The sequence below is a fragment of the Chinchilla lanigera genome, unplaced genomic scaffold (genome assembly GCF_000276665.1).
Source record: "Chinchilla lanigera isolate Chin_1 unplaced genomic scaffold, ChiLan1.0 scaffold00018, whole genome shotgun sequence".
NCBI lineage: Eukaryota > Metazoa > Chordata > Mammalia > Rodentia > Chinchillidae > Chinchilla > Chinchilla lanigera.
This window is the reverse complement of record NW_004955419.1, coordinates 26,595,945-26,621,972: the sequence shown is the minus strand read 5'-3', so window position 1 is coordinate 26,621,972 and position 26,028 is coordinate 26,595,945. Positions and strand designations below refer to the sequence as shown.

The window sequence follows — 26,028 nt, the reverse complement described above, 5'->3', positions numbered from 1 at the left end:
TCTACTTCTGGCCTTACCAGTCCAGTTCACTGTAATGAACCCAGAAGTCTAATGAACTCTAAACCACAATTCTATAAGATGCAGCATGACTGTGCCTCATTCCTTTATGAAGCTTCCATTGCAGAGTTCTCTGCGCATATTGCATCACTTATAGCCACACTTGCCGCTCTGCTGGTTGGAATTCCAAGACAGTTCACAGACACCCAGCAAAAATACTCTGAGTAAGGAATGAAGGACTTAGCCTGAGCCTTTCATCAGAGCTTCACCTTTCACCCAATCTGTTCATGAAATTCCTGATAAGGTAGGCTCTTCCATCCTCGAACTAATTCACTCCGGGAACTGGTGGCCACCATACTGCAAGCCAGTTGAATGTCTCCAAGTTCCATCTTTCCGCCATGGACAAGCTGGGTAAAGCTATCTATTTCTGAGATGAACCATTCTGTTTCAGATAAATCAGGGTCCAAAATATATTCTAGAACTTCCTCTGAAACTGCTACAAGATGCACTCTTGACTTTAAAACATAGAGAAAGCAATTTTAAAAAGTAGTTTTTCATTCTATGATAATTTTCTCTAATGGGGACAGCTGACAAAACAACTATTAGGTTCTCAGCAATGGGGCTACTTTATCTTCTGTTTCACAGTAGCCCTGACAGTGATTTGACTCGTTGCTGGGAAGAAGCAAAAAGTCATCGCTTCCCTCAAGGACAGATGGCAGCAGGTGATGGTATAACTGATCACACACAAGAGAAGCAGACACAAGAAGCTGGAGCCTCCAGATTAGGCAGCAAAGTAGGGACTTAATTATTTGAGTCATGTTTCTGCCCCCAGTTTCTTCCCAAGTGCACCGGCCCGAGCGGGGGAACAGGTCCCATGTTCAGCTACTTCCTTCACCCAGTACCTCCCAGATAGCCAGGGTGGCCCCACAGCTCCCTGGCCTGGGAGGCACCCTGGGTTCCACAAGCCACCTCAGAAGCACCCACGGAGGGTTTGAGGGCAACATGTCTGTGTCGCTCAGCATCACGCTTCCTGCCTGGGAGCCTGGTGCCTCTGCCAGGAGGCCCCGTGCCCACTTCGCTCTTTTCTCCCCTCTGTCCCCATTCCCAGGCCAAGGACTGGGCAAGGTCTCTGAGCAGGGGACACAAGACCTGCCACCATGAGAGCCAGGGGCTTTACCATGCCCAAGTGTGCCTCAGGCAGGAGGCATTTGTCTTCCCCCAGCCTTTTCTTTGTTCTCTGTCCTCTCCCTCTGCTTCTCCAGTTAAACAGACGTTGGGGCTTCTGACGCTGTCCTCTGTCTCTATTTTATTGTTCTTTCTAGGTGCTTATCCTCCTGTGCTGCCTTCTGTGAGAATTCTGTAGCCCAAGCTTCCCTTTACCCTTTACTTCTCATTCAGGTGTGTCTGTTTGTTGCTCAATCCCTCTGTAGAGTTATTGCAACAGTTATATGCATTTATTTCCAAGATCTCTAACTGGTTCTATTTCATATTATTCTTGTAATAGCTTGTTCTTGTTTTGTGGCTATAACGTCTCTTTCCTCTCCAAGAATGTATATTGTGTACTTAAAACATCCAAATTGGGCTGCTTTCTTCACATTATTTCCTTCACTGGATATTTGGTTGTTGGCTTTGTTGTGTTTCCTTCATAGTGTTGCTTTTCTTCATAGGATTGCTGTGTCTTGTTTATGTGTTGCTTTTGAAATTGGGATCCTGCTTTAGACTGTCTTCTACCTCTGCTTGCACAGGCCTTGGGGAAGAGGACTAAGTAGCTGCTTCTGAGGTTTGTGAGTCTCAGGAAGGGGATGAAAAGTATAGGATACACTGTCAGGCAGGGTACATCAGAGGCCTGTGGACCTTCCAGGGGTCCCAATCACCTTATCTCTCTGCACCAATAAATAACTCTCACTGTCCTCGTGATGATAAGGTGTGCATAGGAGCAGAGGGGCAGTGGTGGGAGTGGGTGGCTGTCCTGCTGCAGAGGCCTGTAAGCCGTTCTGTTCCTGGCTTTCTCACTACTTTTCAGGATACTTTTCTTCCCCTGGTTGCTCACGGTGGCTAAGGCCTCTGTCTTCAGCTTCCCATCTCTTTCCCTGTGGCATCCCTATTTCAGGTCCAAAGTGATTCCCTTCTTAGTTTTGAGCACAGATGTCTTAGAACTACCCATTCTGTCTTTCCTGTGGATTTGACACAGGAAGGGGACTCCAGCCTGGGAAAAGAGAGGCTGAGGGCACACAGCTTTATGTGGCTGTCACATCATCATCATGTCACTGTCTCCTGCATGGCCATGCAATTGCTGGCTTATCTCTTGCAGGTGCATTTGTGGTCTCCTCAGAATTTTGCATCTGAGGTTCCCTACTACTATTGCCTTATGTAGGGGAGATGACCATTCCTGTCCACCTGCCTCCTGTGGGTCCCTTGCTTTTCTGGAAACTTTTTCTGGGCTTCTGACTATGGGATCCATGTCTGATCTCCCAGAAACCTTAACTGTGTGGTTCCCTCTGGGGGTGGACATGTAAACTGGTCCTGTGAAACCTCTACACTTCTTCTATCCTCTGGGGGCCACTCTGGTCAGCTTTTGGTCTTAAGATCTTCTCACAAGAGAATCAGACTTCATTTCCCATATTTCTAAAAGTAGGGGGAATGAATGTCGATTCTTGAGCCTCTTGTCTTGGTTTAGAATAAGGGAAGTAGCCCTCACCTCTGCCTTGGGAGGGGTGGAAAGAGGACTGCTTCAGCGCACTGACAGCTCTCTGAGGAATTCTGTGATCCCTTCCTGACTCATCTCCAAGTGCTCTGGTTTGCTCTCGAGGTATGGAGTGAGCTAGTAGCTGAAGAATGGGTTTCACAAGCTCTCAGCATGACTCACCCAGCAGACTGCCACCGATTGCAGTTTGCTTAGCATGGAGAAATCAGCCAAACCCCTGAACATATTCTGTTGCTTGAGGGCTCATAGTCCTGCATTTTCTTCTGAACATATCTAAAGGAAATGGGTACTCACTGGCCCTTGTGTTTGTTTTTCAGGGAGCAAGAGGGCCTAATGGCTCAGTTGGTGAAAAGGTAAAGAAAAGCAGCTTCCTTGCCCCTTCTTGTCTACCTTGGGTTTGCTATCATTGCTTGGACAGTCGAGGTGCAGTGTTAAACATGTGGATGTCATGTAGCAGTGGAAAACACACCTCGGAGGAATTGCTCAAGGCAGGCAGGGCAGCTGGATAGGTGGGGAGCAAATACCCTGCGAGGTTTCCCCTTCCTTACCCCCTCTCTACGAATGCATTCAAATGGGCACACCAGCTTCTCTCCAAGCAAAATGTTCATTAATAAGACAGCTGTTTCTGTGCCATTGAGTAGTACTGGTCAGAGAATTCATCCAACTGGTTGACTTTAAGGAGCAGTATCCAACTCAGGTGTGTGTGGCTTCTTCCATGATAAATCTGGTGCTAGTGGTCAGCTTGTCCTCTTCCTTACAGGGTGACCCCGGTAACAGAGGCTTACCAGGACCCCCAGGAAAAAATGGACAAGCTGGCACTCCCGGAATCATGGGACCTCCAGGGCCTCCTGGACCCCCAGGTCCCCCAGGCCCTGGATGTGCAACAGGACCTGAATTTGAGGTACTCATCCTCCTTTCTGTGGTTAGTGCACGATGTGCGGTAGGGATTTTTAGAAAGAGCGGCTCACTGAATGCTGGTCTGAGGGGAGAGGCTGTGCTGATCCCCTGTGGGCTCCCAGGTCCCAATACAACTTGGTGCAGGTATTTGCTGAACAGTCAGATCTGAGATTCTCATTCTCCCTTCTTTGCCAGGATACCGAGGGCTCAGGAAATATCAGGCTGCTGAGTGAACCCAGAATCTCCAGGCCAACCGTTTCCACTGTAGGTTGACTTTCAATACCTTCTTGTAAGGATTGTTCTGCTGTCACATCAGAGTGAGGAGGCGGTGGGGGATTGCACTGGCTCCGCCCCTTCCAATAATTCCTCCCCTCTGTGCTGTCAGCCCCCAGCTGTGCAGCGGGGAGACTGTGTTGCCTATGGGGTGCTCCTTTTAGCCTGTGTCTCTGGGGACCCCCGCAGAGTTTTGCACAGAAGACCACGTGGGAAAACTTGAAAATCATCTTTCTCTCCCCACTTCCCTACCTCAAAGCATCTCTGCTTCATTGCCTCCCTCCCGCTGCCCCATTCAATACTCATGCTGTGCCCCATTTCAAAACCCAGTGCTCCCTACTGCATGTGTTCTCAGGAGGTGTGGTCTGTCCTTCCCGTGATGCTTGCTCTCACGATGGCCACCCCCTCATGATCTTTGTCATGTGGGACCCAGAGCCAAGCATGCGGAAGAGAACAGCATGGCACCTCCTGTGATTAAATATTTAGACATCCACCTCTCCAGAGGCAGAGGGCTCTGATATGGGCCAAGAGGACATTCAGGTCTGGGAAGCGACCTCCAATCCCTCATTCTCACTGGAGGTTCCTTCCTCCTGACTCTGGAAGGGGAATTTGCCCTTTTTCCTTTGCTGCCATTGCCTGGGACAAAATCCACATAGGGAGTGACAATAAAATTCAAGGATAAGTGGGAGTGAGCAAAGTGAATAGAAGAAAACTAAGAACACCTATTGAGCTACTTGTTTATTTTGCCAGGGTCTCAAAGGAGAAAAAGGAGACCAGGGACCCAAGGTAAGGTCGCAGATCTAAGGTGGTGAGTGGGAGGACTTCCCAGCTGGTTCTGGAAACATGCAGGATGTTCTTCCACATGTACAGTGACTGTTTCCACTTCTCCTTGCTGTAACCAGGGTGAAAGGGGGTTGGACGGAGTCAGCACTGTGGGACCTCCAGGACCCAGGGGTCCCCCTGGGCGGATTGAGATCTTATCTAGTGTGAGTATCCCCCACGTCAGAGCTTGTATGTGTCTTTTGCTTTTGCCGAAGGTGGGGGAGTCCGTTGACCACCACTTCAGGGCTTTGGGGCTGCTTCACATAGCCAGCATATGGCGTTAGAGCTTTCACCTGCCAGCCTGCTTCAGCTGTTTGCTCCTGTCCTGGTAGCACCATTCTCTCCCACAGCACTTCTAGAGCCTTCTCTTCTTTTTGGCACCATTTGAGGTAAACTCAAAAAACATCCTAGGAACATAAGAGCTATTGAAGACTTGAGGAAGCCCTAAATAAGTAGCGCTCATCTTCCCCAGGCAGCTTCTGAACAGGCTGAGAAATAAAGCCAATGATGAAGGGGCAGGCCCAGGACCACCTCACTGCCCATAGAAGTTGCACTGAAGGCCTTTTCTCTGCTGACTCACCATAGAGTCAAAAAGACTTGCCTGCCAGATATTAGGGGTGCTTCCTGGAGATTGCTCAGGGCAGGCAGGGCAGCTGGGAATGGTGGGGAGCAAATACCCTGCGAGGTTTCCCCTTCCTTACCCCCTCTCTACGAATGCATTCAAATGGGCACATCAGCTTCTCTCCAAGCAAAATGTTCATTAGTAAGACAGCTGTTTCTGTGCCACTGAGTAGTACTGGTCAGAGAATTCATCCAACTGGTTGACTTTAAGGAGTGGTCCAAGAGAAGGCTGAGCACACCTGTGGGTCCTTTCCGGATCTGCCATCCTTTCTTGTCAAGGAAACATCTTTGGATGGCCCCTTTGGATGGCTCTTTCATGGGCTGTTAAAACTAAAAATATCCATACTCCACGTGATCTCCATACAAGTAGGGGGAACATCCACTTCCAATCCCCACCAACAGAGCAGTCAGTAAGACATGCTTATGTGACTTCATATTAAAATCCCATCATCATACAGCAATGGCTTGATGACATATCTGTCTCTTCCACTTGCTGCCTGAAACTTCTATTCTTCTTTCTGTCCCCACTGCCAGGCACCTAGGGCAAGCTTCATCACTGTTAGCTAGATGTTGTTTAATTCTGATCACCACTCTGGCACCAATACTCATGGCATTGAGTCTGTGTCAGGTGCTGTGGATATAAAGATAGTGAGACACAGAAGGTAGTGAGGTCAGGAGAATAGCGGTGACAGTGCCAGGATAAGGGAAGAAAGATGAAATATGAGAAATCCCAAGAAAGCTTGGGATATGCGAAATCAGGGAAGACTTTGTGGAGGCAGTGTCTTTGGGCAGTGCCTGCAAAACTAAGAAGGATATTGCCAGGTAGGCCTGAGGGACAGAATTTCCAGAGTTCAAGCTTGAGGGACATCCTGAGCCGAAGCAGAGAATAGGACTGTGTGCTCAGGATGCAGAGAGCTGTCTGCAGGTGAAGGCAGATGAGTGATGTAAATCTGGAGAGAAAGCTGAATGTAGGCAGGGGTCAGATCATGGTCCACTCAATACTGAGCCATTGTAGTTTCAAAAATTGTGGCCCTTTTGAGAGAAATAGCATCACGCTGGTAGACAACCAAAAGACAAAAAGTTCCACATAACTGGGGAAAGGATGAGTAAAGTGAAAAAAAAAAGTGTATGATTTAAAAATACTGAGTGGATAAAGCTGTGAGGAAATAGGTTCTCTCTTACGCTTCTGGTGCAAGTGTAAATTGCACAGCCCCTTTGGACGGCTCTTTGGCAGTCTGTTGAAACTAAAAATAGGCATACTCCAAAATTCTGCATGGAAGATCTCCACACAATATGGTTGAGTGAAAAAAGCAAGTTGAAGAATAATACATAAGCCTGATGCCATTTATGTAAACTAACCACATGAATACACACCAACACTGTATGCTTTCTGTGGGTGCATATATGTATATATATATATATATATATATATATATATATATATATAGAGAGAGAGAGAGAGAGAGAGAGAGAGAGAGAGAGAGAGAAAGAGAGAGGGCATGCATGTAGTGTGTCATTTGAAAGCTAATTAAAAGAGGAAAATGACAAGGCAGAGCAGAGCTATTGGATAGGAAGTAGGAAGGATGAATGTGCTTGGCATTGGCTTTGGGGTGTTACCAATATGTGCCATGCTGGGTGACTTCAACTAAAGCTTCACTGCCAGAAACAAGGCGGAACACATGCCATTCTTTGTCCTCATTGTCTGATTTTTTTTCTCTTTTCAGTCTTTGATCAACATCACGCATGGATCCTTGAATTTCTCCGACATTCCTGAGCTCCTAGGGCCTCCGGTTTGTATTCACTGCTGCCCTACAGGGAGGTTTCCAACCCTGTTGAAACAATGCCACCTTGGCTTGGGATCTCTTTTAGCTGTTGGTGCACAGAGCTAGAGTATATCAAAGTAGAATGGAAGGGAGCTTTGCCTTTCTGAGGAGTTGCTGTCACATTCATTTGACTGTGCAGTTGTGCCCAGTGCAGCTTTTGGTCTTGTGCATCAGGTAAAACAGAAGTCCGAGAATCCTGGTAACAAATAAGTTGATATCCCTGCTTTTATCTGCCTTGTCTCGTCTCACGGCACAAGAAGAGCTACCCTTGTGCTCATGGGGAAACTGCAGCACAAGGAGAGAACGTGACTTGCTTTAGTCTTTCTAGCTGCACTTTAGAGATGAGGAAATTAACACACAAGAAAGTCATGTTACTTCCAAAAGTTCTCAGAGTTGACTCATAGCATAACAGGGCCTATGAGGAAGGAAGCTTCCTGCCTCCACTGCAGTAATGTCCCACTGTATCTGCTGGGAGCCAGGAAGAGAAAAAAGCTTTGGCTTTTGGAACCTCAGGGCTACACCTTCCTCTCCACTCCAGATTCTCTTCCCAGTAGCACTGTGCCAGGCTTCGGGCAGCTTATGGCAAGCGAGGAGTGGGAGACTGCTCTGTACACTGTGGCATCTGTGTAAATCACCTTAGAGACAGGCTTATACCTCTCCAGCTGTGCAATGCAGATGTCCACTAGGGCTGCATGGATGTCCCCTAGGGCCAACAAGGTTGGCCTGAACATTCAACCGTGCATAGCCTCGGGGGAAACCAGAATCTGCCCCAAGATTTCTTCAGTTATCTGGGAGGCTGCTCTGCCCCTGGGTCTGTCCTTCTGTGGAGTAGTGCCAGTCTGTGGGGGACCACTTGCTGTCTCTTCTGCACTGCACCCACAAGGCTCCTTTTCCTTGATTGCCATTAATATACCATCCAAGCCAAGCGTAGTGGTGCGCGCTTGCATTCCCAGCACTCTGGGAGGCTGAAGCAGGAGGTACACAAGTTTAAGCCTAGCCTGGGCAACTTAGCAACTTAGTGATAGAAAAAAAAAAAGGGCTGGGGACATAGTTCAGTGTAACGGAAAAAATTAATAAATAAAATAAAATATCATCCAAAAGACCCCAGTATTCAACCATATGGTAAACCAACTGATAAACAGGAACCCATTTACAGAGGGTCTGTGTTATCCTCAAACTACTGGAGATTTTGGGTGATAGGTGGTTTTGGGTGATGCTGAAGCAAGACACATGCAGGTTAAAATTGAAGAGTAGGCATCTCTGGTCTGCTCGCCCTGGGCCCTGTCTGCCTGCATTACGGTGCCTCTCCCCATTTTCCTTCCTACTTGCTTCCCAGCCATTGGCTTGGCCTTGGGTGCATCCAGGCCCCTTTATCGCTAATGCGGGGTCATACTTTATTGTACTCGGTAGCGGTCTCATCTATCTACCCATCTTTCCTTTCTTTCTTTTCTCTTTCTCTTTTTCTTCCTTCCTTCTTCCTCCCTCCCCTCTCCCTCCTTCCCTTCCTTCCTTCCTTCTATCCTTCCTTCCTTCCTTCCTTCCTTCTCTCTCTCTCTGCCTCCCTCCTCCTCTCTGTCTTTATTTCTTCTGCCAAACTCTTGCACTTTCAATAGCAGCAATTGCCTGGGGTTGGCAGGTAGAGACCCTGGTGCTCAGGGTAATGAAGCACAAGTTCTTTGTGCCCCGGTTCCTTGAAAATGGCCAGTGTGAGTGGCCCCAGTATAGTGTGTGCTCTAGTACTAACTAACTAGCTGCGTGACTCTGTGCACATAGTCTCTTCCCTCCTGGGCCTCAGTGTCCTCCTTCACAAAATGGGACAGCACATTCACTGGGTGCAAACAGGCTGGGAGGGAGTGGCCCCTACTCTGGGGCATGATTCTGCCTGATTCTGGAAACTCTTTGTCTTTGGTGTGTCACAGGGGCCTGATGGTTTGCCTGGGCTGCCCGGATTCCCAGTAAGTACCACAGTAACCGTCCTCCATCTGGGCCCCATAGCCGTGCTCGTGCTCTTCCTCCACTCAGAGTGGTGGTTTTCTCCACCTCTGCCTGACCGTGATTTTGCCTCTGCTTGTTCATTGTTTTTTCCTTGCTCCCACCTACAAGGGTCCTTTTCTTTTAGTCCTTACATAAGGCGCTATTTTCACCATTCTTTCTGCATGAAATAACAGTTATTTGCGCCATTGTGTGTGTTTGTTTTTCCTGCACCACTCCGTGAGCAGCTTGTGGAGGGTTAGGTCTTACTCATGTCTCTTTATGTCAGGCCCAGAGTCTGAGCCAGCAGTTGGCTGCTGTAAATGACAATAGATGAGTCAAACATTTCATAAGGTCCAAATAGTGCCTGAAGAAATAAGTTGGTGGCACTTGAAAGAAGGGGAGGAAGGGGAACCATAGAATAATAGTCTAATAATGAATAGTGTGTGCGCACCGTTACGGGACTTTGGAAGGTGAAGATGTGTATCAGTGCAGAGAGTGACTATTTTTGTCTAAATCTTTGAGTTTGTGCAGAAGCCAAAGGTCTGGCCCCAGGTGAAGCCTGCACAATTTCTCCAAGACATTGCACGTCTGAAAGGGCTCATGCCAACAAGTGATACACACTACTTCCAGGACAAATGAAGGAAATTTATCAAAACTGTAAAAAAAACTGGTTCTTGATGGTGGATCCATAGGTGATCTCTTTCTATTTAATTATACTTTCCTGAACTTTTTACATTTTCTAAAGGAACATAAACTACGAAGACATCAAAAACACATGTCAACCAGACACAAAAAAACAGAACAGCTGGGAATGTGTTCAGTGGTAGCGTGCTTGCCTAGCACACAGGAGGCGCTGGGTTCAATCCCCAGCACTGCCAAAAAACCAGAAAAGCAGGCGAGTGGTAGCCATAAGACAGCCTCTGGGTTAGGAGAAAAGTCCTGACCTCTGAGCTCCAGCCTCAGCTCAGCTGCACCAAGGCCCAGGGCATGTTCTGGAGCATACTTTCCTCTGAGGGTTTCCTGTGCTTAGAAAGAGTCCAGCGTTCTCAGCAGAGCCCCCAAATCACTGCAGGAAGGAAGGAGGGAGCCAAGTAAGCAGGATTCAGGCCCCTGAACTCCTTTAAGGACAGATCCATCTGACATATTTTGTGTATTGGGCATGCATTCAGGCCTTGATTTGAAAGAAAGGGAAGGGAAGTGCTTCATTCCTGAAAAATAATAATCACAAATACGTGAAAGCCACCACTGTCATAGACAGCTCACCTTTTCACCCAGAAGTCACCCAGAAATCAAGACGGAGCTTATGAAAAGTTAAATATCAATAAAGGGTTGAAATGTCCTTTAGGGGTAGATGCCATGGCCAAGTGAGTCACCGGCACATTCAGTGCTTCTTGGAGTTGAGATGAGACTGCATCTGGCTGAGTGTGGAGTTTGGCTTTGCAGCGGGTGGCATGAGCACTAGTTCAGAGGCAAGGGGGAGACCAGGGAAAGGAAGGGAGTCATATCAGGGGTGTGGAAGATGAAGTGCTGACTCAGGCCTGGCTGGGATGGACTGAGATGTCAGATAGGATATTGGACCCCATTTGTAGGTAATAGGGAGCCAGTGAAGGAAGAGAGTATTGGAGCGGGAGTGTTGGGGAAGGTGAGCTGCAGGAAGGTCTAGGAAGCCGTGGGGGAATTGAGGCAGTAAGGCCCATAACAGCAGAACCAGTGCTTGGGCAGCACCATCATCCAACATTCGAAGAGGTGTGGGGCCCGGAGGCCTCTTAAGGCTCAGAGCTGCTCTTGTCTACCAGGCCGTGACCTGTGAACCTCTCGAAGTTGAGGAAATGTCATAGTTAATCTACCTGGGAAATGGCACGCTCTGTTCTTTTAGATTAGTGAAAGCATTTAATCTTTCTTTTTAATTTTTTATTTTAAAGAAAGTAGAACAAAAAAAGAACCATAGCAAAATACCAACAAAACAAAGCAAGGACATTAAAAATGATACAGGGTTTTTAACAACACAATACTCTCCAACAATTCCTTCCAGGGCCCTAGAGGACCGAAAGGTGACACTGGCTTGCCTGGCTTTCCAGGGCTCAAAGGAGAACAGGTAAGAGGGATCAGGGTATCAGGCTGGGATTGTGCTTTTGAATTTTCTAACTATTTTAAACTGACTAAACATAGCTTTTAACTTTTTTCTCCTTCGAGAAACAGTTCATATACAACAAATAAATCCCTTTGTACTATATGATTCAGTAACTTTTTAGTAGATTCACAGCACTGTACAACCATCACCACTAATTCTAGAATATTTCCATTAGGTTCTAAGGAGAGGCTGTGCCTATTGCAGTCACTCTCAGCTGTTAATTTATATAATCTCAGAGTTCCTGCATGGTGAAGTTCACTCTGGGGGTGAAGCTGATTTTCACCATAATTTGGAAAGAGAATGCAACTCAACAGTCCTTTGAATGCTGGTCTCATTGCTCTATGCTTTGTCTAACCACCTGTTGGGCATCTTCATTAGAGTATGAGCTCCCTGAGAACAAGCTCTTCTATAGCGTGGGTACTAGCACAAGGCCTGGTGCACAAAGGACATTGGAAATGACTGTTGGATGAAAGAGCATATAATTAATGAATAAAACAATGGCTGATATTTAGAAATTATAAGTTGGTACACTTGGCAGTCGGATGACAGTCATGGTCCAGAATCTTTGAAATAAATAGTTAGTATGCAGGGCACTTTCTGAGGACTCCCAAGGTACAGAATTGGCCTTTGTACCTTCCACACTGGCTTCTTAAAATTAGCTTCTCAGTTGGCTTTTATAGATGAGAGTGGATAGTGACATTCACAAGCAGATCTCAAGGACTCTAGATTAGAACCATTGCTTCACCCACCCAATTATAGTCTCATCCTATCCCTCTTTCATCCATTGTCCTGTAAGGGCAAAGAGACATTGGACAGTGTGCAGCCTGCTGTGATGGAAGTCTGCACAGAGCAAAGGGTGGGGGAGCTTGGGCAACCTACGGGTCTGCTACGTACGGGGAGTTGGAGGGGCCTGCTTTCTGAGAGGAAGGACTGTTAGGATTCTGTCCCTCTCTCTCCCACCATGCCACACTGGTCTGCAAAGAGGAGAGAGGCCCCCACGCCTGTAGGACCACAGCTCCAGAGGGCAGAGGGTTGTGTTCTGGGCAAAAATTTGGAGCCAGGCGAGGATGATGTCTTGGGGTGATTTTGCTGATGCAGGTCTGCAGAAATGAGATGAGACCAACGTAGCTCCTAGGCTTAGGAGGAGGCTGGATTAAGCAAGAGTAGTCTTTGCTTTCTTAATGCTCTGTGTCCTATTGGCAAGGTCAGATGGACCTAGAGGGTCTGATGTGCAACCCCTGCCCCCACCCCTCTGCCAACCCTGCCCCCACCCCTCTGCCGCTTCGAATGACCAGGACAAGTGCCCAAGCCCCTTTGCTTCAGTCGTGGCAGCAATGTGCTTCCTCTCACTCTGGCTCTAACGCTTTTGTGCTTGCTTCTTCTTGCTGCTGGCATGCTCAGGACTGCCTTTCCTCACCGGTGGAGTGGTAAGACCCAAATATCTGGTGTGGGCCTTGCGGGGTGGAGAAAAGAGGCTTCTCTGCTCACTTTGGCACCACTGCCTGGCTGCTTCCAGCTCTGTTGAAAGGAGGCTTGCATGGCCCAGCTCAGCTCCCCAGGCTCCAGCAAGAAGTCCTCTGAGGTTCATAGGAGGTTCCTCTACCTGGCCTTGTTCTCAGGGACCTCCAGGGATAGTTGATGGCCATACTAAAGGCAGGACTGGGGTCAGGGTCCTGCATCCTTGCCCCAGACTTCCCTCTCCTCTTTCCCAATGTGTAGAATAGCTTTTCCTGACCAAGTACTTGTAAGCGTTTGCACAGGAACCTGGAGTTTGGAGGTAAATTTACCCACGGAGACATGAAGCCCCTGCGTCGAGAGAGGCCTCCGGTGTTTACACCCTCATCTGTTTACCAATTTCAGCTGTTTAAACAAGAATAGGGATTTCCGGTGGGGACAGATCTCAAGTCAAGTTGTTAGGAAAGCAATTCATCAAACCTATGAGGAGTGAGAGGTACCTGCAGGGGTGACACATGGCTAGGGGCAGACAGGGCTATGGTGGGTGGGTCCTGTAGCACCGAGAGTGAGAGTTCAGATATGTCATTAGTGGGAGCCCTGGAGGTCTGTGCAGACCGCGGCCCGTGCTCTAGGATAGGGACTGGTGGTACACAGAGGGAAGAGCGCTGGGAGCATCCAGTCTCATAGGGGACTGGTCTGATACTTTAGTGAGAGCTCATGTTGGAGCAGCGGGGCTGGAGGGACCAGAAAGTCTGGATGAAGGTGAGGGATTATGGAGGACTGGCCAACTAGTCTTAGCGTCCCTCTCGACAAGGCGGCGGGAGGAGACCCAACTTGACTGAAAGCTTTTCTGTATTGCAGGGTGAGAAGGGTGAGCCAGGCACCATCCTGACAGGGGATGTTCCTCTGGAAAGGCTGAAGGGGAGAAAGGTAATTATGTCACCAGGTTCTGAAGGCACACGTCTTCTTTGGCTTCCTATCTTTGTGCCTCCAACAGTGTTCCTCTGAGTGACAAGTCCATATCTCCCTGCTTTAGGGTGAGCCTGGACTGCATGGAGCCCCGGGACCAATGGTAAGCCAGAGCATTGCTCAGCTGCAACTGGACTGGGCTTCGAAGCATGTACCATACTTTGGTTCAGTTAAACCTAATAGTCTCCATAATGAAAATACAAAGGATGTGACAAAATCTGTGTGTATTAGGGTGGGCAAACTGCAGTTACATAAACATTGCAGCGGGGGAGTATAGCAAGAGCTGTGTCTCACACTTGCAAAATCTACTGTGGTGGCTCCCTATTGCCCCTCAACCTCCCAGTAGTGACTCAGGACTCAGGAGACATCCGTGCTATGACTCTGCCACCTTGTGGATTCAAGGTCACAGCAGCAGCCTGCAGGTTGAGGTTGGGTATGAGAAGAGACCATGGGAGATGTCACTTCTAGCTCATTCCATTGACCAGAACTCAGATTCCGGGGCCTTTGACAGCCCATAGCTCTGTGTCCAGGAAAGAGAGGGGTCAGGTGGTGGTGAGCTCTCAAATTTATACCACAGTCCTTGCCCACTGAAGACTGCCCATGTCCAGGGAACCCCTCAAAGGAGCCCCACACAATCTCTCTGGGCTTTTTGGATCCTGAATTTGCTACTCGCTTGCTATGAAATCTGGAGCACTCCCTCTTCTCTCTCCAGACTTTTCTTTGCCCATGTGTACTTAAAAGAGAAAGGATTAAGACTAGATGGTATGATAGGACCCTCTGGCCTTGCTCTTCTGGGAATCTGCAGCACATGTGGGCGTGTGGACAATTTTCCTGACTACTGTTTCAGGGATGAGCCCTAAACTGCTCTGTCATACATTCTCCCCACCTCTCTCAAAATGAAGACAACTCAGGTGGGGAGCATCCAGTGTGGGTCAGACACTGTACTGATCCCCCCATGTGTCATCACATTTCATCCTCACCACTCTATAGACTGAATATCAGAGCTCCCTTTTATTTAAGCTGGATTTTAGGGGGAGGGGTAATGGAGAATGAACCTAGGACCTTTTGTACTAAGCTACATCCCCAGCCTCTTTTAATTTCATTTATGTGTGTGTGGGGAATCTAGCTAAGTTGCTAAATTGCCCAGGCTGGACTTGAATTTACAGTCCTCCTGCCTCAGCCTCCTAGTGTGCTGGGATTACAGGCATGTCTCACTGCACCCAGCTTGAACACCTGTCTTATAGGTAAGGAGACCAACACTCAAAATGGTTAAGTAACCTCCCAGTGTCATGTGGCTTGTAAGTGGCAGATGAAGGGTCTCAGGCCAGCCTGTCAGAATCTGCATCCAGATTCTTCCACTGCGCATGACAGCTTTCAAGGATCAAGCGGCCCTTGATTCTTTTGAGACACTATGAGCTGCAGAACTGTATATGGGGTTTGTTTGGCTGAAGCTGGATCTCAGGCCTAGGGGAAAAGGATCATATGTCTGTGTCACAGATGTATGTCCTTGATGAAGGGTCCATATTCTCCAAGGCACATCTTTTAAATGACTTTCTAAGGCTTATGGTCCCTGGGTCAAGCGGAATGGATACCCAGAGTAGAACAGCTGAGAACTAAGGCAGACTGGAAGAGTCTTGTTCACAACTGGTTAACTACTCAGTAACCTCTAGTAGCATAGCAAATACAAATAGCTAGCAATGGGGCCAGCAGGCGGCTGCAGATGGCCATGGCGGTTGTCCCACTGAAGGCCAGCTTGTGCACAGCTTGCCAAACACAGTCAGTAAGGGCACCTTTTAATTTGCATAAAGATGCCATATGTGCTAACTGTGGCCCTGGTGACTAGTTTAGCTTGCAACTCCTTTGCAAATGCACTAGGGTCTTTTTATTCAAAGCGTGGTCCAGGCACCAGCATCACCAACCGTTGTATGGGAGCTTGTTAGAAACACAGAGCCTCAAGCTCAGCCCTGACACACTGAATCTGCATTTTAACAGGACCTAAGTGGTTCTCATGCGCATGGACACTGGGAAGTATTGCACAAGAACCTGCCAAACAAGTGGGCTATGCCCTGCTAACTCCTTCCTTAAGAAGTGATGTGGATAAGGACTGTATTGCAGACCCCGTTTCAGTGCAGTGTTTATTTGCAGTTGTTTCAGGCATGGCTACTCTGTTAATGGTGGCAAAAAGACTTAGAGGGCTCTTAGCTTAAACCTGCCATTTTTCTGAGAGAGAGTACAGACCCAGAAATAGGACTGGGAAGACACACATTAAAAGAAAAACATATTCTGGAGAAAGGTCCAGCAGTGGTGGCTTTGTATCCCAGATGCTGGCTGATCTGCATCCCAGATGCCAGAAGGAATGACAGTTGCTGCAGGAGCTTGGAACAGGGCAGTGGTTGGACAAACATGCGAGTCTAGAAACCCAGCACTGAAGGACTTGGTTGGAGGACAGGGTGCCAGGCCAAGACTGGTCCTCAGGACAGTAGGAACCAAATCTAATCCCAGGGCAGGTACCAAATCCTGGGCAACCTGGCAAATAAGGAAGGCAGGGCTGCGTTATTTAACATGGGGGACAAGCAGAACCCTGGGATATATGAACGAGATAGAGTAAAGGTCCACGTTCTGAGCCAGCCCTGCACCCAGACACCTGGGCGCTGAGGCTCTGAGCTGCTGACTTCTTATTCCTTAGTCAGCCCTGATGGTGAGGGTCCAGGGCCTTGATGGGGTAGAACCTGAAGGAAGTGGGGTGTCAGGTGTGGCTAAGCAGTTGCTTCTAGCAGAGACAGGGAGGTAGGAGACCAGGAGCTGCACAGAGGGCTACTCTGTAATTGTTCCTTGCCCTCCTTTCTCCTCTCCATGGTTCAGTCACCGCTGCTCACTAAAGCAGGCGTGGCACCCCCATCTCTCTGGACCTTGACTTTCTCTTGTTTTCTAGTCTGATGTCTGTTTTGCCTCTAGGGACCCAAAGGACCACCAGGACACAAAGGAGAATTTGGCCTCCCCGGAAGACCTGTAGGTATCAGTGCTGCTAGAACTGGACGCAAAGGGTGGGGCATGTTGCCTGGCTGGTCCCTGGGCAGGGGATTTACTAAAGTGTCTCCTGTGGGTCTCAGGGTCGCCCAGGACTGAATGGCCTCAAGGGTGCCAAGGGAGATCGAGGAATCATGATGCCGGTGAGTGCCACAACCACTGACCGCCACCACCCCAGGTCACCCTGGGCGCAGGGCCGGGTCCTTGGTTTCCAGAGCAAATTGAAAGGGAACAGGTCTTGCAAGATATCCACAGAAGCAGAATTTTTCTTCTTCCTCCGACATCACTTCCAGAGGTCCTTGATCCTGACTCTGTACCCTAGCTGGCTCTCAGGGGGGTCCCTACCACCTAGAGCACTTTGGTGGGGCATCAACCTCTTCATGCAGCTCTGAGAAAGAAAGAAGGAAGGAGGGAGACATGTATCTGAGCATGCTTAGGAAATGGAGTTCCAAATCCTAAAGCTTCTAACTCTAGGGTAATATCCCTTTTTCCCTCCTATAGACACTCCCAAGTGTTGCTTGGGTTGTAGGGGCTCTGCCAGTGCTTGTGAGCAAGTATCAGTGGCACATCAGCCAAGTAGGGAGGGCTCCACAAGTCGGAAAACACCGCGGCCAGGTTCGAGGAAGTGTTTATGGAGCACCTGCTATGTACCAGATTCTGTACAAAGTGCTTTTTTTAATTTAAGAGAGAAAAAAATTTCAAAACAAGATAATAGGAGGGTACCAATGGTTAATACATTGCAATATTGTTAGCTTTAAATTAGTTAAAGATATTGGCATTTAATTGTCCAAACAATATTAACACAAACCTTTCTTTTCAATGAACTAAAAAAATTAGTAGTTATCTTAACTATCCTTTACACACACACACACACACACACACACACACACACACTGTTTTTCCCTTCCTTCTTTTCTCTATTCCCCATATTTTCTCTTTCCTTTTAAAATTTCTTCCCGTTTTACAATATCTATTGTACATTTTGGATCTTATTTACTCTTTCAGCTTCTCACACTAGGGAGAAAATATGATGTTTACACATGTGCATCTAGTTTATTAAACTTACGGGTATGGTCCTGAGTTGCATCCATTTACATATAAAAGTCTCCAGTTTATCCTTCTTTGTGGCTGAGTAGTACTCCATTGTTTAAAAATACCAAATCTTTTTTATGCATTCCTAGGTTGATGGGCATTTGGCTTGTTCAAGACCTAGCTACTACAAATTGTGCTACTATAAACATGGGTGCACATATATCACTGTGGTATGATGTTTTTAATTTTTCTGGGAAAATACCCAGAAAGGGAATAGTTGGGTCAAATGCAACCTCCAGTCCTAGTTTTTTGAGGAATCTCCACACTGATTTCCGGAGTGGTTACACCACTCTACACTCCTACCAAGAGTGGAGAAGGGTTCTTTTTTGCCCACAGCCCCCTCAGCATTTGTTATTGGTTGATTTCTTGGTAATAGCCATTCTTTCTAGAGTGAGATGGAATCTCAGTGTTGTTTTAATTTGCATCTCTTGAATGACCAATAATATTGAACATTGTTTCATATATTTATTTGCTATTTGTATTTTTTTCATCTGAGAAGTGTGCATTTATTTCAGATGCCCATTTTTGGATTGGGTCTTTAAATTTTGGAGGTCTGACTTTTTTGAGTTCTTTATATGTTCTTGATAGTAATCCTTTGTCTGAGGAACAGCTGGCAAACATTTTTTCCCACATTGTGGCTTGTCTCTTCATTCCGTTGGTGGTTTCTTCTATCTATACCTATTCTATCTTCCAGAAGATTTAATGTTTCTGTTGTAATATTTAGATCTTTGATCTATTTTGAATTTAATTTAGTGCATAGTGAAAGATATGGTTCCAACTTTAATCTTCGGCATGTGCACAGCCAGTTTTTCCAGCACTATTTATTAAAGAGCCTTTCTTCCAGTGAATGTGTTTGGCACCTTTGTCAAGTATAAGGTGCCTGAGTATATCTGGAGTTGTTTCTGAATCTTCTAATTTGTTCCATTGATCTGGTTTTTTTTTTTTGCCAGTACCACGCTGTTTTTATCACATTAGCTTTGTAGTATAATTTCAAGTCAGGAATTGTGATGCCCCCTGCCTTTCCCTTGTTGCCCAGAATTCCCTTTGCTATTCTAGGTCTCTTCTAGTTCTAAATGAATTTTAGGGTTGTTTTCTCTAATTCTGTGAGATATGCTGTTGAAATTTTGTTGGGAATTGCATTAACTCTGTATGACAGTTTTGCAAGCATGGCCATTGCCACTATATTGATTCTTTCTACCCAAGAGCAAAGGATATCTTTCCATTTTCTGATATCCCCTTAATCTCCTTTTATAGAGTACTGTAGTTTTCAATGTAGACATCTTTTACATCCTTTATTAGACTGATTCCTAGATATTTCATTTTTTTTGGATGCTATTATGAAAGGTGTTGTTTCCCTAATTTCTCTCTAAGTGAGTTTGTTATTTGTGTGCAGGAAGGCTATTGATTTTTCTGAGTGTTGACTTTGCATCTAGCTACAATACTGAATTTGTTTATTAGCTCTAGTAGTTTTTTAGTGGAGCTTTTAGGGTCTTCTGTGTCTACTATCATGTCATCTGCAAATAGGAATAATTTAACTTCCTTTCCTATTGTTATTCCTTTTATTTCTTTCTCTTGTCTAATTGCTCTGGCTGAAGTTTCCAGGACTATGTCAAATAAGAGCAGAGACAGTGGACATATTTGTCTTGTTCCTGATTTTAGAGAAAAACATTTCAGTTTTTGTCCATTTAGTATGTTATAAGCTGTTGGTTTGTCATAGATGGCTTTTATCACATTGAGATAAATATCATCTATTCCAATTTTTTGTAGGATCTTTATCATGAATGGGTGCTGGACTTTGTTAAAAGCTTTTTCTGCATCTACTGAGATGATCATATGGTATTTGTGCTTGGCTCTGTTAATATAGTGTATTACATTTATTGGTTTACATATGTTGAACCATCCCTGCATCCCTGGGATAACTCTCACTTGGTCATAGCGTATAATCTTCTTGATGATTTGCTGCATTCTGTTTGCTAGTATCTTATTTAAGATTTTTGCATCTATGTTCATTAGAGAGATTGGCCTGTAATTCTCTTAGTTGGGTTCTACTCTGGTTTTGGCATCAGGGTAATGCTTGATTCCAGGAATGAATTTGAGAGTACTGCTTCTCTTTCAATTTCATTAAAGAGTTTGAGAAGTAGTGGTGTTAGATCTTCTCTAAACTTTTTTAGAATTCAGCAGTGAATCCATCAGGGCCTGGGCTTTTCTTTGTTGATAGGTTTTTAATTACATCTTTGATTTCATTGATTGATAATGGTTTATTTAGAACTTTTATATCTTCTTAATTCATCTTTGGTACTTCATTTGTGTCTAGGAATCTGTCCCTTTCTTCTGCATTTTATATCTCACTAGAATACAAGTTTTCAAAGTAGGTATAGATGATCTTCAGGATTTCTACAAGTTCTATTGTGATTTCACCCTTTTCATTCCTAATTGCATCGATTTTTTCCCTTTTTTTGATAAGGTTGTATAAGGATTTGTTGATTTTATTTAATCATTCAGAGAACCAACTTTTCGTTTCATTGATTCTTTACATTGCTTTTTAGTCTCCAATGCATCAATTTCTGCTCTAATCCTCATAATTTTCTCCCTTTATGAACTTTTGTCTTAGCTTGTTCTTCTTTCTCTAGAAGTTTGAGGTTCACCATTAAGTTGTTTATTTGCACTTGCTCTGTTTTCCTGATATGGTTATTCACTGCTATAAATTTCCCTCTTAGGACTTCTTTCATTGTGTCCCATATGTTCTGGTGTGCTGTATTGTCATTATCATTTAACTGTGGAAACTGTGTTATTTCTTCTTTAATTTCATTTGTGACCCATTGGTTGTTCAGGAGGGTGCTATTTAATTTCCATATGTTTACGAAGTTCTTGTAGTTTCTTTTGCCATTGATTTCCAATTTCATTGCACTATGGCCTGATAATATGTATTAGATAATTTCAATTCCTTTGCATTTACTTAAGCAAGTTCTATGAGCTAGTGTGTGGTCTATTTTGGAGAACATCCCATGTGCAGCTGAGAAGAATGTGGATTCTGATGTTGTGGGGTGCAACACTCTGTAGACATCTACTAAGTCCTTTTATTCTAATACTTCATTGTTGATTGTTTTGTCTAGTTGATCTGTCTTTTCATGACATTAGGGTACTGAGATCCCCCTAGCAATTGTATTAGTACTTATTTGATTTTTCATGCTCATTAATATTTGTTTTATGTAGTTGGGAGCACTAGTATTTGTTGCATATATATTTATGATTGTTATCTCTTTCTCTTGAATTGTTCCCTTTACAAGGATGTAGTGACCTCCTTTATCTCTCTTAATCAGTCTTGGCTTGAAATTCACTTTGTCTGCAAATGGAACAGCTACTCCTGCCTTTTTCTGGGTTCCTATCACATGGAATGTTGTTTTCCATCCTTTGACTTTCAGTCTATGAATTTTTTGTATTACATGTATTTCTTGTATGCAGCATATTGTTGGATCTTGCTTCTTGATCTATTCTGCCAGTCTGTGTGTTCTGATTGGTGAATTGAGACCATTAACATTGACGGTTATAACTGCTATGTATTGACTTATCCTTGTCATGTTATTTTCCTATCGTTGGCTCCCTCTCTTTTTCCCCCTCCCTCTGTTTGCCTTGCCTGATAGATTCCTTCTGTTGGTATTCATGGAGTTGTAGTCTTTGTTATCTCTTTCTAAAATATCCTTCAAAATATTTTGGAGTGTCTTCTCATATCCTTTTTTTTTTTTTTTTTAGTTTAATTCTTGGGGTAATGCTTGTAAATTGCCTATGGTGGGTTGCTTTTTGCTAGTGTTTAGAACCCTTAGAAAATGACTAACTCTCCGAGTTATCTTCCAGATGCAGCTTGTTTTTGGGTTTTGAGCCTGTTGCAAGATCCTACTTCTTCAATTTGGTGGGGATGAGAAATTGCTACCTGTTTGACCCAGCCCCTGGTCCTCTGACACTGTGCCACAGTATTTTCTGTGACCTTTAGTCAATCTCAGTTGTGGAACAACAGAAAGAACAGCTGTTTAGAACAATTATATCACTGTTGGGAATAGTGGTATCATCAGCAATGACTTAACAGCATCAAACACAGCCTAGTAAATGACAGACTAAGCTAACCATTAATTTGCCACCCTTAACCATATGAACTAGATTTGTGTATATATAACAAAATCTAAAACAAACCAGCAAATTATGTACAGTGTACAAGTCCTTAATATGTCAATTTTGCCCTCAGGAGTTAAAATTTAAAGTGGACTAGGGAAAAAATAGAAAAGTGGAAACTGAGGAAGAAATTTGAAGTAAGGCTGGAGAACAAAGGGGGAATCTTGCTAACTTTGGGAAACTGGTGCAGAAGACTCGAGGGAAAGAGAGCAGGGAGAGATAAAAAGAAGAACAGAACAGAACCACAACCGCAAAGAGGCTAGACACCACATTCACCTCATATAAAAACAAGATCAAACAATGAGGAGAAAAACAAAAACAAAAACAAAACCACTACAACAACAACAACAACAAAAACAAATGAGAGAGACAGAGAGAAAGAGAGAGATAGAGAAAGAGAGAAAGTCCTCTTCTAGGTATGTGTCTGCTGTCACTGGTAGATAATGTGTGGGGACAGAGTCCTGATCTGTGTTGATTTATCCCAGCAAGCCAGCAGTAACCTTGTGGTGGGGTAGTGGATAATCTCAGCAAGCCTACACCTTCTGGCTAAGACCAGACTCATTTGGCCTGTAACCATCAGCACACCTTCTGTGGGCCTGAGCCCTGCTGGAAGCTGCTAGATGGAGCCCACAGCTATTCTGAGGTCTGAGCTCAGCTGGCCCCTCTCCAAGATGGCTTCCAGCCAATTGCTGTCTGGCACAGGACAATTGAGCCCTCAGAACTCACTGCCAGCTAGTGCAGTCCTTCACATCTGTTGCTCCCCACCACTGATGTGTCTCTCCATGGAGGTTTCTGGGGTCACCAGCAGTCACCATGTATCCACACATTTGAACCACTCCTCTCGTGCGTGAGTCTCGTCTCAGGGAGAAGGCGCCACCTGCTACCTCCTTCTTCTTCATTTAAGTTTCTCTCTTCACTCTCTCCATGTCTTCAATTCACACTTCAGATCCTTCCTGGGTTCAGGGGACCCACTTCCCTTCTTCTTGTCTTCTACATGTTGCTATATTCTAGTGTCTGGATGGTGACTCTCAGAGGGGCTCTTTCTCTGCTGCTTACTGCTCTGCCATCTTGATGTTCTTCCTTGCAAAGTGCTTTTAAGGACAGTAATCATTTTAGTGATAACTCATTTCATTTCATTTCATAGTGATAACTCACATCATTTTAGTGATAACTATCCCATGAAATACTCCCGAAGAATCATTATTTCACACAGGGTAAATGGGCCTATAGACATGAAGTCTGCCACCAAAGGTACTTAGCTCCTAGGCACAAACCAGCAGGAAAACACAGCCCTGTGTTCATTGCTGCTTCTCTTTGCACAACAGTCTGTTTGTTTGTCTAGAAATCCAGAACACAATTTTCCTAACGCCTTCAGGTCTGACTCACTTTCACGTAGCCCACAGGCACCGCTGGGTAAACTGGTGCCTTCATTAAAGTGATCAGTGTAGCTGTCGTTCTGTGTGCCCCTCAGAGCGCCAGCTCTCAGACCCTAAGGTCCTCCTCTCAGCTAGGAAGAAGAGATGTTGCATGGTACTAAGGCCAGGCTACTGGGCTTTGAAAATGACTGTGCTACCCAACATGAGTTTTGCACTTAACTTTGCACTTCTAAGGCTCTCCCCAGGCACTTCCACTCTAGGGATGTGCTGATAATACCAACCAAGAACTGTTCTGGAAGTCAGTCTGTTTGCTGTAAGTTGCTCTGCGGTTTTCAGCAGGTGGCTTCACCTTATCTGCATGGGTCAGCCAGGGACAGTACTTGCTCTGCTGTCTTCTCCACAGTTTGTTATGAAGACACAGTGAAGTTATGAATGTAGAAGTGCTCTATGGACAAGGCTGGCCTATCTGAGGGGAAGTTGATTACTTTCAGACTGAAGGCCCTCTTTTCCTTGTACTGTGCCTGCTCAGAACCAGGTGAAAGTATCCTGCCACTGACTCCACATTCTTGAATTCAGACATGGCCTATCCTATCTTTTCTCTCTACAGGGTCCACCTGGCCAGCCTGGTCCTCCAGGCCCCCCTGGACCACCTGGAGCTGTGATTAACATCAAAGGAGTAAGTTGGAATGGGGCCGGGGAGATGAGTGAGGGAGATCATGCAGTGGGTACCACACCGCCTTAAGCTGGAGTGAGATGTCCTGGTGGCCTCACCTCTCTTGTTCTATTTCTCACAGGCTGTGTTCCCAGTACCTGTCCGGCCACACTGCAAAATGCCAGTAAGTAGCACATAGCCACTGTCTCTAGGAATAGGCTTTGGTCAGAAAGCAGTGTCTTTTTAGTATGGTCATGCTAACTTCATGCTCAGAGCAAGTAAAATTGAGGAAAATAGACCCAGAATGCTTGCCTAGAATCCTGGAGGCCCTAGGTCCAGTCCCCAGCACTGCAAACAGACAAATCCCAATGCTAACCTGTGGTCTCTACACAGAGAACTTAAGGGCTAAGATCTATAACTGCTATGTTTTGCCCTTGCCGGTGATCACTGTGCATAGCCCAGTGAGGCAGGGCTGATCTCTCTCCCCTTATCATGAGGAAGCAAACTGTGACTCACAGAAGCTCACTGGCCGATCCAAGGTTGCAGGGCATGATGGAGCTGGGACCATAACTCAGGTCTCTTGACTACAAAGCAGCAAGTGCAGACGTGCTTACCTGGCCTCTCAGCCCGTCAGCAGCACCATCTCTGGGGTTTCACCCATGTTATTAAGACAGTCTTACTTCTGTGGGGAAACCTAGGATGGTGGGCCAGTCTCTATGTGCAGGCATGAGTCATGAAATAGCATATAATCATCCTTATTCATTCAGCAAATATTTATTGAGTACTTCCCCAGTGTTGAATACTCTGCTGTGCCCCAGAGATACAACAGTGAACTAGACAGGCGTGGTCTCTGCTCTCTGGAGTGTGCAAATTACAATGCAGAAATAGTGTTTGAAGTGGTTTGTCATTGATGCCTGTAGGAGGCGGGGATGAGACCGGGCTCCAACGTGTGAAAATGATGCAGTTTGGCTGTTTCCCCTGACCTGAATCCATGTCTGGCCTTTGAGGCATTCAAGTGTGCAACCCAGGGCCCAGAAGCTCTGGTCTGGAGGGCAGAGAGCAAATCCACCCATGTAAGGTGGTGGAGGGGACTGCTGGTTCCCAACTGCATGTGAGGACAGCAGCAACCCAGGGCTTGTTTATATCGATGGCCTGAAGAGAAACAAAGAGCAACAGTGCCGGCAGGACCCTCCGAGGAACTGCTATGTGTACTCATTAACATGCAGAAGTGACCAGAGCCCAAGAGGCAGTGGGCTAGTCGTGGGTCCTACAGTGCTGAGGGTCAGAAGCCTCACCCAACTTTCATTATCTCAGGCTTTAATAAGGCCAACCATGAGACAGCACTTGACAAACTTTTGGGTGCTGTGAAAATACTACTGCGATTACCATGTCCTATGCTAGGACCTTTTACAGCAGCAGTGGCCTTTGGGAGAATGGAGTTACAGGACTTAAAAGAATTTCATGGGCTCTGAGCATTTTTGGCTGAGTTATTTATTTCATGGTGCCTGGCTGAACACCATGGGAACTAGGGCATGGACATTTTCTGACCAGCTCTCAAGGTGAACATTTTCAAACCGAAATGCTTCCAGCATTTCACAAATCTCTTCTAATTTCAGCCCTTCTGACACCATAGCAATTTACAGCTCACACCTGTGATGGAGGAACTTATCAGCACTACTGCGCAGAATCAGCTTGGCGCTGCAGCCTTCATCCTTAACTTAGAAGTGTTTTTTGGTGAAGATTTCTTCTTCTTTCCCCCATCTTTTCTTGGCAACTTCTGAGCAGCTTGCAGACCCTATCCATCAGCATAGAAGGATCCTAATGCCTGCTGGATCTCTTTGGTCCACATATCAACTAAGAAAAATGTGAAAGTAGAATGTTTAATACAAGGTGGCAGGCAGGGCTGTCCAAATAATGGTAAGGGAACGCAGGAATCTTGGAAGAAATATCTAGAACAGCTTGGACTCCATACGTTGGCACTTCATGGGGAGTCCAGAATAGGCCCCCCCAGTCTAATTATAGCCTCATGGTTAACTACTACTACTGTCAGC

The 26,028-nt window shown here is 45.8% G+C and overlaps 1 protein-coding gene across 1 annotated transcript in view; it reads left to right on the top strand.

The window, feature by feature from the left end:
- Positions 1 to 26,028, top strand: part of Col15a1 (collagen, type XV, alpha 1) — a 110,579-nt gene that overhangs the window by 65,778 nt on the left and 18,773 nt on the right. The window contains exons 16-29 of the mRNA XM_005382825.2: positions 3,019 to 3,054; positions 3,462 to 3,602; positions 3,794 to 3,862; positions 4,622 to 4,657; positions 4,774 to 4,857; positions 7,039 to 7,104; positions 9,057 to 9,092; positions 11,144 to 11,206; positions 13,559 to 13,627; positions 13,734 to 13,769; positions 16,622 to 16,675; positions 16,777 to 16,836; positions 23,933 to 24,001; positions 24,120 to 24,161. Coding sequence (XP_005382882.1) covers positions 3,019 to 3,054; positions 3,462 to 3,602; positions 3,794 to 3,862; positions 4,622 to 4,657; positions 4,774 to 4,857; positions 7,039 to 7,104; positions 9,057 to 9,092; positions 11,144 to 11,206; positions 13,559 to 13,627; positions 13,734 to 13,769; positions 16,622 to 16,675; positions 16,777 to 16,836; positions 23,933 to 24,001; positions 24,120 to 24,161 — 861 coding nt within the window. The remainder of the gene's footprint in view (positions 1 to 3,018; positions 3,055 to 3,461; positions 3,603 to 3,793; positions 3,863 to 4,621; positions 4,658 to 4,773; positions 4,858 to 7,038; positions 7,105 to 9,056; positions 9,093 to 11,143; positions 11,207 to 13,558; positions 13,628 to 13,733; positions 13,770 to 16,621; positions 16,676 to 16,776; positions 16,837 to 23,932; positions 24,002 to 24,119; positions 24,162 to 26,028) is intronic.